The sequence below is a fragment of the Rhinoraja longicauda genome, chromosome 13, assembly GCF_053455715.1.
Source record: "Rhinoraja longicauda isolate Sanriku21f chromosome 13, sRhiLon1.1, whole genome shotgun sequence".
In the NCBI taxonomy this organism is placed as follows: domain Eukaryota; kingdom Metazoa; phylum Chordata; class Chondrichthyes; order Rajiformes; family Arhynchobatidae; genus Rhinoraja; species Rhinoraja longicauda.
In genome coordinates, this window is record NC_135965.1 from 24273598 (window position 1) to 24289133 (window position 15536).

The window sequence follows — 15536 nt, forward strand, 5'->3', positions numbered from 1 at the left end:
TGAACACCTTTCTTTACGCGCCCCCTGCTTCTGTCACGCAGTACCTTTCCCCACTTCCATTTACTCATCTTCGACTCTTCCCAACTGTTCCCCATTGTTTTCTTTCTCCCTACTATTGCTTTATGTAGAAGTGAATCTACATTTCACTTCCTATTCCAATTCCGTCCGGGGATGAATAAAGTTTTATCGTATCGTCCTCCCATAGACCCCACATCTGATGGCCTTTTATCTCTACTTTATCTCCATCCTTGTGTAGGAAAGAAAACTTGCAGATGCTGGGTTAAATCGAAGGTAGACACAAAATGCTGGAGTATCTCAACGGGTCAGGCAGCATCTCTGTAGAGAAGGAAAGGGTCGAGACCCTTCAGATCTTCTCCATCCTTGGTTACTATCTCCAACTGCCAATGACCAATCGGGCCATTTCACCTGAATCAACCCTTCACTATCCCTTTAGCCTTTCTCTTCCAGTTTTACCCCCTCCACTCCATCAGTCTGAAGAAGGATCCCAACCTGAAATGACGTTGGTCCTTTTTCCTCCTCAGATGCTACCTGACCTGCTGGATTCCTCCGACATTTTGTTTTTTGCTCAACAATCCAGCATCTGCAGTCTTTTGTCTCTTTTCCAGGTGGATTTTATATGGGTGTATTTCAGTACGACATAGAAAAAGGCCATCTGGCCTGCCAGCTCTTGGAGCAATCCCTTTCGCCCATTTATTTTCTTGTAACCTATTAGTTAAAATGACCATTAATTTTCCTCTGATTTTTTTTTTGTTGCAACTACCCACCCACATATATGTTAATATCCGATAGCCAATTAAGCAATAAGCACATGTTTGGGATATGGGAAGGAACTGAAGCAGCTGGGTGAAACCCAGACGCTCAGATGGAGAATGCACATTTAATCAGATGTCATCCAACCTGGATCACTGGAGCTGTGATGTAGCAACAATACCCACTGGGCCTTTTGACTGTCCACAATTAATCAGCAGCATGTACTGCAGCGTGTATTTAATATTTGACAATCTTGTTGCACAAAAGATCCTTCCCCATGTTTCTTTCTGTGGTCCAGGACATGATCTGACCTGATCAGGGCAGAGGGGAGACTGGCTGCTCTACCAGAAAGACTGACTGCCAGTGAGTCCTGTTTCCAAGTTCACTGGCCACTGAATTATTTCTAATTTGAATATTTCTTAATGTCCATTGACATGCAAACATTTAAACTCACACAGGGCCTGTTTTTAACTAAAAGTTAAAATGATTTTCTTGATAAGTTAATGGGTGCCCACATACATGTACTTCAAAACCATTAAAACATTCAAATATTTGACACTTGGCCAAGCATAGGTTGTGCTACACATCACTTCCAATCTGTGGACTAATCCCTGTGAAAAATGTCTCCCAATTATTTGGAACGTTTCAGATTGTGAAGGAGAGCACTATTTGCAACAAATAAAACATTTGTTATTGTCAGTCTGGAGTTAAAATATAAGTATATTGACATCTGTTTCTCATATTACTTTAAAGTAAAAAGTAACTGATTTTATTTAAATCTCTCCAGGACCTGAACAGGAAGAAAAAAAAAACATTTATCCAGGCAGAAACAATAGCAAAAGTGGAAGAGCTGCATGTAAGTAGTGACTTTGGTATCTGATTGTCCTCTGGAAGAAACATTGTGAAATGAACTGACTAGTGACCATTTCCCTGCAACTAAATTGAAATTACAGATTTTCTTTCTGCACCGTGGAAATTAGTCAAGTGTTTTTAATGCGTTATACGTACTGGCCACGGAACAATGAAATTCTTGCTTGCTGCTGCTTAACAGGCCCATTGATGCAATAACACAGTATTATATAATAATGATACAATAAATTAATAACAGTAATACTAGGTGACCATAACAGTCCAAAAGTAAAGACTGTGGTACAACGAAAAACAGTCCATAGAAGATCATAGTTGCTGAAGTAATGGTTAATGGCAGGGGTTAAGGGCTTGAACTGGGAAAGACTAATTTTATTACCATAAGATTACCTAGTAATGATAGACAGGGAACAGTTCTTTGCAGGCATGTCTAAAATCAAAATAGTGAAAGTTTTTCTCAGTCATGAATACAGATGAGAAGTATTCATTTAAGTCCACAAGGTCGTCCTCTGACTCCACATCCAGATTGCCGTTTGGACAGTCAAGGGCTGTAGATTTTAGGGAGGGGCATGGGGATATCCAGACCTTGTTAACATTAAAAAGCAGGGTGTTTAAGAGGTTTTAGAAGACATAAAAGTTGATATGTATGACCACCCTTCCCTGCTGTGCTCCAGAGCCAGGCCTCCTGCTTTAAGCTGCTCATTCATTACTGAAACTGACCTGCTGAAAAGCAGCTAATGGCTGCTTTTAACATCTTCTGCATTGCTCCTCTTCTCACCTGCTCACTCGTTCTGAAATATGTGGAGCAAATTTTTAATTTTACAGAGTGGTAGGTGCCTGGAGCAAACTGCCAGCAGGGTGGTGGACACAGATATGATAGTAATGTTCAAGAGGCATTTAGCCAAGCATATAAGTAAACAGGGAAAAGAGGGATATAGATCATGCTTAGATGGGGTTAGTTTAAATTCGTACCATAGTTGGCACAGGTATTGTGGGCCAAAGGGCCTGTTCCTGTGCTCTATATTCCATTTAAAAGCACCCCTTCTGAAAATGGTCACTTTGTTAGATCTTGCTCTTCCTCCTCAGCAGGTGAGTATTTTCGTTCAATTCTACAGACTTCAATGTAAGACTGCCCCCTTTGGGATTCTTAACTAAATTGTTTCTGGAGGATCCCATAAAATACCTACTTGAACATTTCCCTGTGCTCTGCTGCAGTTGTTATGTCAAACAATGTAATTACTCTGGACATTGTTTGCCTTGTACATTATCCATTGAAACACACATGATATAATGGGAATAGATATTGAAAAAACAAATTCTGTGCTTGGTTCCACACAGTTGATGCAGTACACATAGCCCCCACTACCTCCACCCGTGTATTCTACATCAGTGTTGGAGTTTGCTGCGCAGTAATATTCTTGGTGGCAATAATATTAGCTGTCCTCCACCTGCACAGTATGAAAAGAGTGGAAATTGATGAAAGGTGAGTGACTTCTAGTTTAATGCTGTGGAAATTGTATTTTTAAAGGCACGAACATAAAAAAGATAGAATAAATCCTACCTTTTATTTAAGGTAAACAATTTTTTGGAAAAAAAAGTCAGTGGTAGAATATAGAACAGTTCAGTCCACAATGTTTGCGGCAAACATGATGCCAAGTTAAATTAATCTCATCTGCCTGTACATGATCCATATTCCTCAATTCCTTTCACTTTCATGTGCCTATCTAAAAGCTTCTATTGTACATGCCTCCACCAACACCTCTGGCAAGGCATACCAGGCCCTCATCACTCTCTGTGTAAAAAATGTGCCTCGCCCATCTCCATTAAACTTTCCCCCCTCTCACCTTATAGCTAAGCCCTCTAGTGTTGGATATTTCCATTCTGGGGAAAGAATTCTGACTGTCTCCCTTATCTATACCTCTCATAATTTTATATACTTCTATCATGTCTTCCCTCAACCTCCATCATTGCAGAGAAAACAATCCAAGTTTATCCGAGCTCCCCTTGCAGCTAAAACCCTCTAATCCAGACAGCATTCTGGTAAACCTCCACTGCACCCTCTCTAAAGCCGCCATTTCCTTCCTGTAATGGAGAGACCAGAACTATAGGCGATACTCCAAATGCAGCCAAGCCAAAGTCTTTTAGAGCTGCTTTATGACTTCCTGGCTCTTTTTCTCAATGCCCTAGCAATGAAGGCAAGATACCATACGCCTTCTTTACCACCCTATCTACCTGCGTTGCCACCTTCAGGAAGCTGTGAACTTAGATTCCAAAATTCCTCTGCACGTCAATGCTGTTAAGGATCTTGCCATTAACTGTATACTCTCCGCTTATATCCTACCTTCATCAATCTCGTCTGTCATCTCAAAAAACTCAATCGTTAGTAAAAACTCAAATTAAGTTAGTGTATTATACTACATTGTGGTATTTTAAATAGCAATGCTTTGATTTTGAATGAGATTGTAGCACATCAGTTTAACCATGCTTGTCATCATTGTATATGTTTAGAGATACAGCAATGAAACAGGACCTTCAGCCCACCGAGTCCAAGACATGTTCATTCAAGTTCTGTGTTATTCCACTTTCTCATCCACTCCCTGCACATTAGGGACAATTCTTACAGAGTCCATTTAACCTACAAATCCACACATCTTTGGGATGTGGAAGGATACTGGAGCATCGGGAGGAAACCCAGGCGGTCACAGGGAGAATGTTCAAACTCCACACAGACAGTACCTGAGGTTAGGATTGAACTCTGGCTATTTTTATCTGCAAATTAAACATTAAAAAATATTCCCCAAAGCCATCTTATAAATGGAAATCTATGAATATTGTCACAAATGGTAACAAATGGTTATTTCATTGAGAGGAAGGTACGGATTATCTCAGTATTGAAACTGGGAGCTCTAAAGTAGTTAATTGACATCCATATTCAAATGAATCTGGAAAATAAAGCCACTACTGTAATGATGACCGATGAAACTACCAGATTGTCATGCGCCATCGTGTTCCTCAGTGTCTCCTCTTATTGGGGAATGTAAAACTGGAGGTCATAAACTAAAAATGAAGGGATGCCCATTTAAAACAATGTTGGTGCAACATTTTTTCATGAATTTTTGAAATCTTTAGAACTCCTCAAAAGGTGGTAATATTAAATTCAATATGTATCTCAATGAGTCCTGATGATCATGATCAAATAGAAGCTGCTAATGATCCTTGACTTAATGATGGACATCCGCACAGCACTGAAGAAGTTCTAGTGGGATGAAGATTTAAAGTGGCAGATTACTTGAACATTGGATGTTCAGGCTCACATTTTTTGTTTGAGCAGAGGTGCTCTGCAAAGTGTTCACTTCATCTACACTTGGTCTCTCCATGTAATCAGTGTAAACTAGCTAATTGGATATAAAATTAACTTGGTTGTAGGAGTCAGGTGGTGGTAATGAAGGTTTTCAGATTGGATGCCTGTGACTAGTGGTGTACCACAGAGATTGATGCCGGGTCCACTGTTTGTCATCTATGTTAACGATTTGGATGAGAATATGACTCTCTTGGGATAACATCAGGGATAACATCAAAATTGGTGGTATAGTGAATAGTGAAAATGGTTATTTAAGATTGCACTAGTGTTTAGGTTATCTAGAAAAGTGAATCAATGATTGTTTGATAAATATTAATGTAGAAAAGTAGGAAATGTTGCATTTTGGTATGTTTAACCAGGGTAGGGCTTGCACAGCAAATGGTAGGGCACTGCATGGTATTGTAGAACAGAGAGAATTAGGGGCACAAGTATATCATTCCCTGAAAGTTGCAACACCGTTAGACAGTGTGGTGAATGTAATTCTGCATGTTTACCTTCATTGGTCAGGGCATTGACTATAAAAATTGGAATGTCTTGTGCAACACTACAAGATGTTGGTTAGCCCACAGTTGGAGTATTGTGTTGCAGTCTGGTCATTCAGCTATTGGGAGATGTCACTAACTGGAATGGGTACAGAAAAGATTCATGAGAATGTTACAGGACAGGAAGGCTTATGTTATACAGAAAGTCTGGATGGGGATTGTGGTTTTTTCCCCCTGGATCTTTTAGTAATTTATAATATCACAGTCGTAGGATGAATGCACATAGATTTTCCCAGAGTTGGGGAGTGTAAAACTAGAGAGCATAGGTTTAAGAGAAAGGGGGGAGGTGTAAAGGGAAGGTGAAGGTGTAAAGAATCAACTTTTTCACACAGGTATGTCGAACGGGTTGGAAAAGGAAGTGGTGATGGGTAACATTATGATATTTAAAAGATATTTGGAAAGGTACATGGGTCAAAATGGTTTAGAGGGATATGGGACAAATGCAGGTGAAGGGGGTTAGCACAGATGGGTAACTTGGTCAAAATGGACGAGTTGGGCCGAAGGGCCCATTTTTGGGCTGTAAAATTCTGAATACTGTGTGGGAGACCACACTGAAATGGGGTCCATAACTTGAACCTGTGACTCCCTGGTTCTGCCCCCCACCCCCATATCTCCTCCAAACATATCCCTTACATTTTCCCATAAAATTAGAAGATGTAATATCTGTTACCCATTCACTTACTGCTATTCAGCAACCCACACTCCCACTGCATAAGAAAGCGATTCACTTTACTTTCAATTTGGTGAACTGCATGTGATGCTCACAATGGAGACACTGCATAGGAAAAACCAAATATAGACTAGTTTCATTTCCTGCCCATCACAATCTGTTTCTATTTCAATCTACGTTGCTTCAACAATGACTGGCATAAGCTCAGGAACAGTGCCTCACCTTGTGTCAGGAAAAGTTGTGGCCTTTTGGCACTCAATATTGAATTTAGCAATTTTACGTATCTGTTTTTCTCTCTTTACTGTATGGCTGTACTTCTGTTTCAATTTCTGTCTTTTACCTCTTCTGCTAACTGCTGGTTTTCTGTAACCCTTGCAACCTATCAGACACATTCCCTGTTCTCTCTCCAAACCCTTCTGTGCAACTTAAAACTTATTTGAAGTGTCCATGACCTAAAACATCAACTCGGTCTCTCCCAACACTGATGCTGGTTCCATCGTCTTTTATTTTTATAAGTTCCCTTTGTTACCAGTAAACTTGGTTACCCAAGGGCATGAAATTTGACAATCGTACCCCTTTTCTTTGAACGTGTTTACTATGAATTCCCTGAATTACTATAAGAACATAAATTAAAACGCAAGCAGAAGAATTGGCCTTTCAAACTTGCTCCTCCATCTGATACCATCTTGGCTGATCTTCTACCTCAGTACTGTTTTCCTGCACTCTTATTTCCACTAATCTCTGTTAATATCCAGTTTGGATGAACTAATTGTCTGGAGGAGAGAATTCCAGAGATTTAACACCTTGCTAAGCAGTATTTTCTTTTCATTTTAGTGCTAGACTCAGCCAGGATAAGCCTCCTTCCTGTATGAACCAGCTAAGAAGTTTACTTGTTTCACTGCGGTCAGGTCTCATTCTTTGCTGCACTCCCTGTAGCAGCATATCCTTCAAGGGATTAAATTGTGCACCATACTCCAGGCCATGCATCTTTGTAATAAGCCATGTATATTCATTATTATTTTTTATTGTAATAAGATATCTTTACTCCTATACTCAAATCTTCTCAACTAAGCCAGGATTTGCCATCCTAATCAATGGATGAGATAGTTTTGGAGGGATAAGAACCAAACACAGGCTGGTGGGATTAGTCTAGATGGGGCATATTGGTCAGGTTGGGCCATAGGGCCTGTTCCCATGCTGTATGACTTTATGACTGAGTCTACAATTGTGTGTAGTACCTTCATATTTGTTTTTCAGTGACTTAGGTCCAAAAATACCCAGACTCTTGAATATCAACATTTTCCAATCTTCAGAACTTTTGCTTTTGTTCAGCTGATGTGCACAACATAATTATGCACTTTGTACTCCATCTGCCATATGACTAATCAGCATGGCTTTATTGGAGGAAATGATGTCTCATTAGTTTGATACAGTCCTTTGAAGAGGATTTACCAGATAAGGCAGTAGATGTTGTCTCCAAGGACTTCAGTGAGACTTTTGACAAGGTCCTGCATGTTGGACTGATCCGGAAGGTTAGATCACATGTTATCCAAGGTGAACTAGCTAATGTGGATAAGTGTGAGGTTATCCACTTTGGCGGTAAGAATAGGAAGGCAGAGTATTATCTGAATGGTGTCAAGTTAGGAACAGGGGACGTACAACAAGATCTGGGTGTCCTAGTGCATCAGTCACTGAAAGGAAGCATGCAGGTACAGCAGGCAGTGAAGAAAGCCAATGGAATGTTGGCCTTCATAACAAGAGAAGTTGAGTATAGGAGCAAAGAGGTCCTTCTGCAGTTGTACAGGGCCCTAGTGAGACCGCACCTGGAGTACTGTGTGCAGTTTTGGTCTCCAAATTTGAGGAAGGATATTCTTGCTATTGAGGGCGTGCAACGTAGGTTTACTAGGTTAATTCCCGGAATGGCGGGACTATCATATGTTGAAAGACTGGAGCGACTAGGCTTGTATACACTGGAATTTAGAAGGATGAGAGGAGATCTTATCGAAACATATAAGATTATTAAAGGGTTGGACACGTTAGAGGCAGGAAACATGTTCCCAATGTTGGGGGAGTCCAGAACAAGGGGCCACAGTTTAAGAATATGGGGTAGGCCATTTAGAACTGAGATGAGGAAACACTTTTTCAGTCAGAGAGTTGTGAATCTGTGGAATTCTCTGCCTCAGAAGGCAGTGGAGGCCAATTCTCTGAATGCATTCAAGAGAGAGCTGGATAGAGCTCTTAAGGATAGCGGAGTCAGGGGGTATGGGGAGAAGGCAGGAACGGGGTACTGATTGAGAATGATCAGCCATGATCACATTGAATGGCGGTGCTGGCTAGAAGGGCCGAATGGCCTCCTCCTGCACCTATTGTCTATTGGATACAACATTCCGATTGTATGTTGGAAGTAGGAGTCGGAGAGGGTAGTGGATGGTTGTTTTTTAGATTGGATATGTTGAACGAATTACCAGTGGAAATGGTAGAACAGATACAATTATAGCATTTAAAGGGTCTTTGGTTAGGTTTGTTGGGATATGGGCCAAATGCGGACAAATGGGATTAGCTCAGCAAGACATCATAGTGAACATGAACAAGGGCGTGTTTCCATGATGTATAGCTCTGACTTTTTGATTTCCTATTACCAACATCACCCTTTCATTAGCCTCTTTTGCTTCTGGTTAGCTAGCTTAATTTGGATCTTATGTGCCTTAAATCTCTGAGCCAGGATCTTGTCCTATGCAGAACCTCGTCAAAGGCCTTGCTAAAGCCCATGCAGATAATATTAACACTGCTCTTGAATTGATATTGGTATTGTTTTACTATTATCATGTCAGAGTCATAGAGTGATACAGTGTGGAACAGGCCCTTCAGCCCAACTTCCCTACACCGGCCAAAATGTCCCAGCTACACTAGTCCCACCTGCCTGCGCTTGGTCCATATCCCTCCAAACCTGTCCTATCCATGTACTTGTCTAACTGTTTCTTAAACGTTGGGATAGTCCCAGCCTCAACTATCCCCTCTGGCAGCTTATTCCATACACCCAACACCCTTTGTGTGAAAACGTTACCCCTCAAATTCCTATTGAATCTTTTCCCCCTTCATCTTGAACCTATGTCCTCTGGTCCTCGATTCCCCTGCTCTGGGCAAGAGATTCTGTGCATCTGTCCGATCTATCCCTTTCATGATTTTATAGACCTCGATAAGATCATCCCTCATCCTCCTGCACTCCAAGGAATAGAAACCCAGCCTATTCAGCCTCTACCTATAGCTCACACCCTCTAGTCCTGGCAACATCCCTTTAAATCTTCTCTGAATCCTTTCAAGCTTGACAATATCTTTCCTATAACATGGTGCCCAGAACTGAACACAATATTCTAAATGCGGTCTCACCAACGTCTTATACAACTACAACATGTCCTCCCAACTTCTATACTCAATACTCTGACTGATGAAGGCCAAAGTGCCAAAAGCCTTTTTGACCACCTTATCTACCTGTGACTTGACCTTCAAGGAACCATGCACCTGCACTCCTAGATCCCTCTGCTCTACAACACTCCCCAGAGGCCTACCATTCACTGTGTAGGTCCTGCCCTTGTTAGACGTCCCAAAATGCAACACCTCACATTTCTCTGTATTAAATTCCATCTGGCCAATCGATCAAGATCCTGCTGCAATTGTTTACAACCATCTTCACTGTCTGCTAAACCACCCACTTTTGTATCATCAGCAAACTTGCTAATCTTGCCCTGTATGTTCTCATCCAAATCATTGATGTAGATGACAAACAGTAACGGGCCCAGCACCGAACCCTGAGGCACACCACTAGTCACAGCCCTCCATTCCAAGAAGCAACCTTCCACCATAACGCTCTGCTTCCTTCCGTGAAGCCAATTTGCTATCCATTCAGCTATCTCTCCTTGGATCCCATGCGATCTAACCTTCCAGAGCAGCCTACCATGTGGAACCTTGTCGAATGCCTTACTGAAATCCATGTATACAACATCTGCAGCTCTCGTCGACCTTTTTGGTCATGTCCTCAAAAAGCTCAAATCAGATTTGTGAAAAACTTTGTGTGCTATCCAGTAAAATCATATTATACATGTACAATTAAGTCATACACAGACCTCCTAACCCTTCCGAATTTGGCGGAAAGTTTCTGCTTTCTTATTTCATTTCCGCCATTCCGATTTCGCCTCACATTTTTCCACAAAACACATGCCTCGCCCCTTGCCCTGCCGCTGGCCCGGCCTCACCACTGTACTCGCTGGTCTCGCCTCGCCTCGCCGCTGGTCTCGCCTCGTCTCACCTCACCGCTCGCCCGGCCCCGCCTCGCCGCTGTACTCGCCCCGTACTCGCCTCGCCGCTGGCCCGGCATCGCAGCTGTACTCGCCTCGCCTCGCCTCGCTGCTGGTCTCGCCTCACCACTAGCCTCGCCTCACCTCACCGCTCGCCTGGCCTCGCCTTGTCGCTGGCCCGGCCTCGCCTCGCCTCGCTGCGGAGCGTGAGGCCCGTTGATGTTGAGAGGGGATGGGAGGAGGGGGTTAGGGTGCGGGGGAGGGGGGCAGTGGAATGGGAGGAGGAAGTGGGGGTCTGGGGGGTGGAGGAAGGGAGGGGGGGCGTGGGAGGGGGGTGGGGGAGTGGATTTGGGGGAAAGGGGGGTGGGGGGTAGGGGGGTGGGGAGAGGGGTTGTTGGGTTGTGGGGTCTTCAATTAAATTAGGTATGTGCAGTTTTTGAAATGAAACTCTTCATAACTTAGTCATACATTTTATGACCATTGTTCTTTTATTCAATACCAAGAGAATTGGGATGTGTAAGGAAAAAGCAAACTAGAAAAAAAATTTTTTTTAAATTCTTTGTTGTAAAAAATATTTCTGTTCAATAACCTTTCTATAATAGTAGAATATACTCATGATAGGCCTGGCATTGTACATGTAATCCAAGAACTACAGGCTGTTGGAAATAATAGTCGTTTTTCACACGTGAATGTAGTGCAACGCGTACGCGCATTTGGCGTGCATACTTTTTTTTGCTGAAAAGTAGCATTACGCGCCATATTATGAATTTTGATGTAAAATTATGAATTTTGGACATCAAAATTCTGAATTTATAAAATCAAATGTGGGAGGTCTGCAAACACAAGTACAGCAGGTAGTGCTAAAGAAAAATAAAGCAGAGCTCTGAATATAGCGTTACAGAGTTTGTGTTACAGCTACAGAGAAAGTACGGAAAAGAAATGCTAGGGGCAATGAGGTAGGATGGGAGCTTGGGACTATACCTGTATCTTATGAGAGGGCTGTTCGGCAGTTTGATAACTGCAGGGAAGCAGACTTCCTAAATCTGAATATACCTAGTTACCTTTTCAGAAAATGCAGTCAAGCTGGTGAGACTGGATTTCCCATAATGTATTTTAATAATGTATTTTATTTATATAGCGCTTTTCATATACTCAAAGACGCTTTACAGAGATTTAGAGAACATAGGGAAATGAATAAATAGATAAATAAGTAAATAAATAAACGAACAGAGAAAGGAGACAGAAGGTGAGGTGACCTTCAGTGGTTGAAGGCAGTACTGAACAGGTGAGACTTCAGCGATGTTTTGAATGTGGTGAGTGTGGAGGAGTCTCTAACGGTTTACATGAATACAGCTATGCTGTTAATCCCTAATCAATTAGTCTAAGTGTTGGTAAATCCTGTCCCTTTGAATTTTTAAATAATTTCTTTAGTACTGACATAAAACTCACTGGCCTGTAGTTATTTAGCTTATTTGCTATCATCCAGTTAGGGCGGCACGGTGGCGCAGTGATAGAGTTGCTGCCTTACCGCGAATGCAGCGCTGGAGACCCGGGTTCGATCCTGACAACAGGTGCTTTCTGTATGGAGTTTGTACGTTCTCCCCCTGACCTGCGTGGGTTTTCTCCGAGATCTTCGGTTTCCTCCCACACTCCAAAGATGTATAGGTATGCAGGTCAATTGGCTTGGTAAATGTAAAAATTGCCCTAGTGGGTATAGGATAGTGTTAATATGTGGGGATCGCTAGTCTGTGCGGACCCGGTGTGCCGAAAGGGCCTGTTTCCGCACTGTATCTCTAAACTAAACAGTCATCTGGTATCCCAGGGCCTCTACCATCCAACCTCCAAAAATCATTATCTCGATCAACTAAGTGGACAAATTCCCCTCATCTTGAATTGGAAATATATCCTTTATTGTTTTGAAGCAAAATTCTAGAATAACCTTAAAATCACTACAGCAATTCAAAATAACATAAGATTTTCTCCTTTGTCACATTTACTGGACAGTCGAAGAATATTTGGGAATCCAGGGAATGGACATCGGGAGGGTGGACTCTTATAAGTACCTGGGTGTTTACCTCACCAATAAATTGGACTGGACCGAAAACACCAATGCGCTATACAAAAAGGGCCAGAGCAGACTTTATCTGCTGAGGAGACTCAGGTCCTTTGGAGTGCAGGGGGCACTCCTAAGGACCTTCTACAACACGATGGTTTCATCAGCCATTTTCTATGGAGTGGTCTGCTGGAGCAGCAGCATCTCAGCGGCGATGGGGAAGAGACTTGACAAGCTGGTCAGGAAGGCCTGCTCGGTCCTGGGTTGCCCCCTTGACTCAGTACAGGCGGTGGGAGAGAGGAGGATGATGGCAAAGTTAACATCGCTGCTGGCAACGACTCCCACCCCATGCAGGACACTGTCACTGCACTGAGTAGTTCCTTCAGTGACAGACTCCTTCACCCCAAGTGTGTGAAGGGGAGATATAGGAGGTCCTTCCTTCCTGCTGCTGTGAGACTGCACAACCAGCACTGCTCGCAGCAGACGGGTCAACAGTAACAGTTAAGGAATACACAGTAAACTGATGACAATTTATCCTTGTCTTTACTTTTATTTATAATGAATAATCTCTTGCTATCCACTTTGCTGCTGTAACACTGTAAATTTCCCCGGTGTGGGACAAATAAAGGAATATATATATATATAAATAATAAACAGTCTGTTAGCTTATTGAAAAGCAGATGCAACATCTTTGAATACCAGATATAAATCCTTATTCTTTCTCCTTATCAGGCTTTACAATTCACCTCCTCATATTTATCGTGTAAAGCCAGGTCCTTCTCATTCTTATGCTTTCCCGTCTGCTTCAGTATATCTGCTTTATTGGGTGAATTTGCAACGCAGCAGTGACACCGTCAAATCTGTCTTCTAACAGCTGTTCCCACCAATCTACCCAATTGTGAGAAGGTAGCTGGCAAGATAGACCTTCTAAGTCTGGTACATGACCCATAAAGGAATATATATATGTATATATATATTGCACATGCTGTTTATGAAATCTCTACTTCGTATTAGCGATAGTTTGCTAAACAGCCCCATTGTCATCACCAACATGCTGTCCACTTGTGCAAGCTTCTCCCTAAATTTTGGCATGTCCATTTTCCAGTGATAACTTTTAGAATTTCCTGCACCTACTAGCATTGTTTTGCCTTTTCATACAGGCAGGCAAACTACATGAATTAGAATTCAGTATTTCAGTAAGCATAATTGGTCCATTTAGCCATCATTATTTCTTACAATTGATATTAAATGTTGTCATTGTCTGCATCCAAAACCCAGAAATTAATATTTTAAAAATGCCTTCTTGCTCAGTTGCTTGGCAATGTAAAAGGAAAGGTTGGGTGGGCTTGTCTTTTATCATTTAACATGTCTGTTCACCATGATGCAGGTTAGTCTCCTAATTGTATTTGGGCTACCATTTGTAGAATTACAAACCACAGAGTTTTTAATGTTTTGTGCAGAAATGTTGATCTTTTCTATCTAAAGGTCTTTTTTGAAGAAAAAGGTTTGATTTTTTTGACGTGGACATTTGGGCTTTTAAGTCTTGAAAATACAAATACAAAATGCCATTAAAATTGCAAATGTAATTGATTTGCTTCTGTGTGTTAATGTGTTGTTTTTGTTTGTTTTATCAGCATGAGTGAGAGTGGAAGCACTCCGGGCCTGTCGCAGCCCTCCACACAGACCACCCAGTATTTGCGAGCAGACACACCCAACAATGCAACCCCTGTCACTAGTAAGGATTTTATTTGGATAATGAGAGAATTACTTAATTGTTTAATTTATTATTAAAACATAGAATATTACAGCACGAGAACAGGCCCTTCGGCCCACAATGTTTTTGCTGAACATGATGCCTAGCTGAACTGATCTCATCTGCCTGCACATGATCCATATCCCTCCCGGATAGAGTCTATTCCCTGCACCTCCATGTGCCTATCTAGAAGCCTCTTAAACGCCACTATCGTATCTGCATGTTCCACCACCTCTGGCAATGCGTTTAGGTTCCCACCACCCTCTGTGTATGCCATTAAATTTGCCCCTCTCGCCTTATATTGCCCTCTTGTATTGGACATTTCCACCCTGGGAAAAAGGTTTTGACTGTCTACATTATCTATACCTCTAATTTTATATACTTCATTTAAGTCTCCCCTCAACCTCCAACCTTCCAAGTGTATCCAACTTTTCTGTAGCTGAAAATCTCTAATTCAGATGGCATTCTGGTAAACCTCCGTTGCACCCTCTCCAAAGCCTCCACATCTTTCCTGTAATGGAACGACCAGAAATGCACGCAATACTCCAAATGCGGCGTAACAAAAGCGATGTATTATGACTTCCTGACTCTTATCTTCAATGCCCTTAGAAAAGAAGGCAAGCATGCCTTGTGCCTTCTTTAACACCCTTTCTACTTATGCTGCTACCTTTTATTGAGCTATGAAGTTGGCTGCCAAGATCCCTCTGTACATCAGTGCTATTAAGGGTCTTGACATTAGGATTAAGGTGAGGGGGAATAGGTTTAATAGGAACCTGAGGGGCAACCTTTTTACACACCGGGTGGGAGGTAGTTGCTGGAGTGGCTGAGGAGGTAGTTGAGGCAGTTACTATCACAAAGTTTAAGAATCATTTGGACAGGTACATGGATAGGATAGGTTTTGCGGGAAATGTGCCAACGCAGGCAGGTGGGACTAGTGTAGATGGAGCATATTGGTTGGAGTGGGCAAGTTGGGCCGAAGGGCCTGTTTCAATGCTGTTTGACTTTATGACTATGAGCTATATACTCCTTGTAATCAACCCCCCAAAGTGCAATCCCTCACCCTTGATCATGTTAAACCCCATCTGCCATTTCTCTACCTGTTTTTGCACCTGATCTAAACCCACTGCAGATAGACAAAAAAAGCTGGAGTAACTCAGCGAGACAGGCATCAAATCCGGAGAGAAGGAATGGGTGACGTTTCAGGTCGAGACCCTTCTTCAGACTAGG

General features: G+C 42.1%; 1 protein-coding gene across 1 annotated transcript in view; it reads left to right on the forward strand.

Moving 5' to 3' along the window:
- Positions 1-15536, forward strand: part of ryk (receptor like tyrosine kinase) — a 63837-nt gene that overhangs the window by 14362 nt on the left and 33939 nt on the right. The window contains exons 5-7 of the mRNA XM_078409922.1: positions 1559-1627; positions 2977-3121; positions 14191-14291. Coding sequence (XP_078266048.1) covers positions 1559-1627; positions 2977-3121; positions 14191-14291 — 315 coding nt within the window. The remainder of the gene's footprint in view (positions 1-1558; positions 1628-2976; positions 3122-14190; positions 14292-15536) is intronic.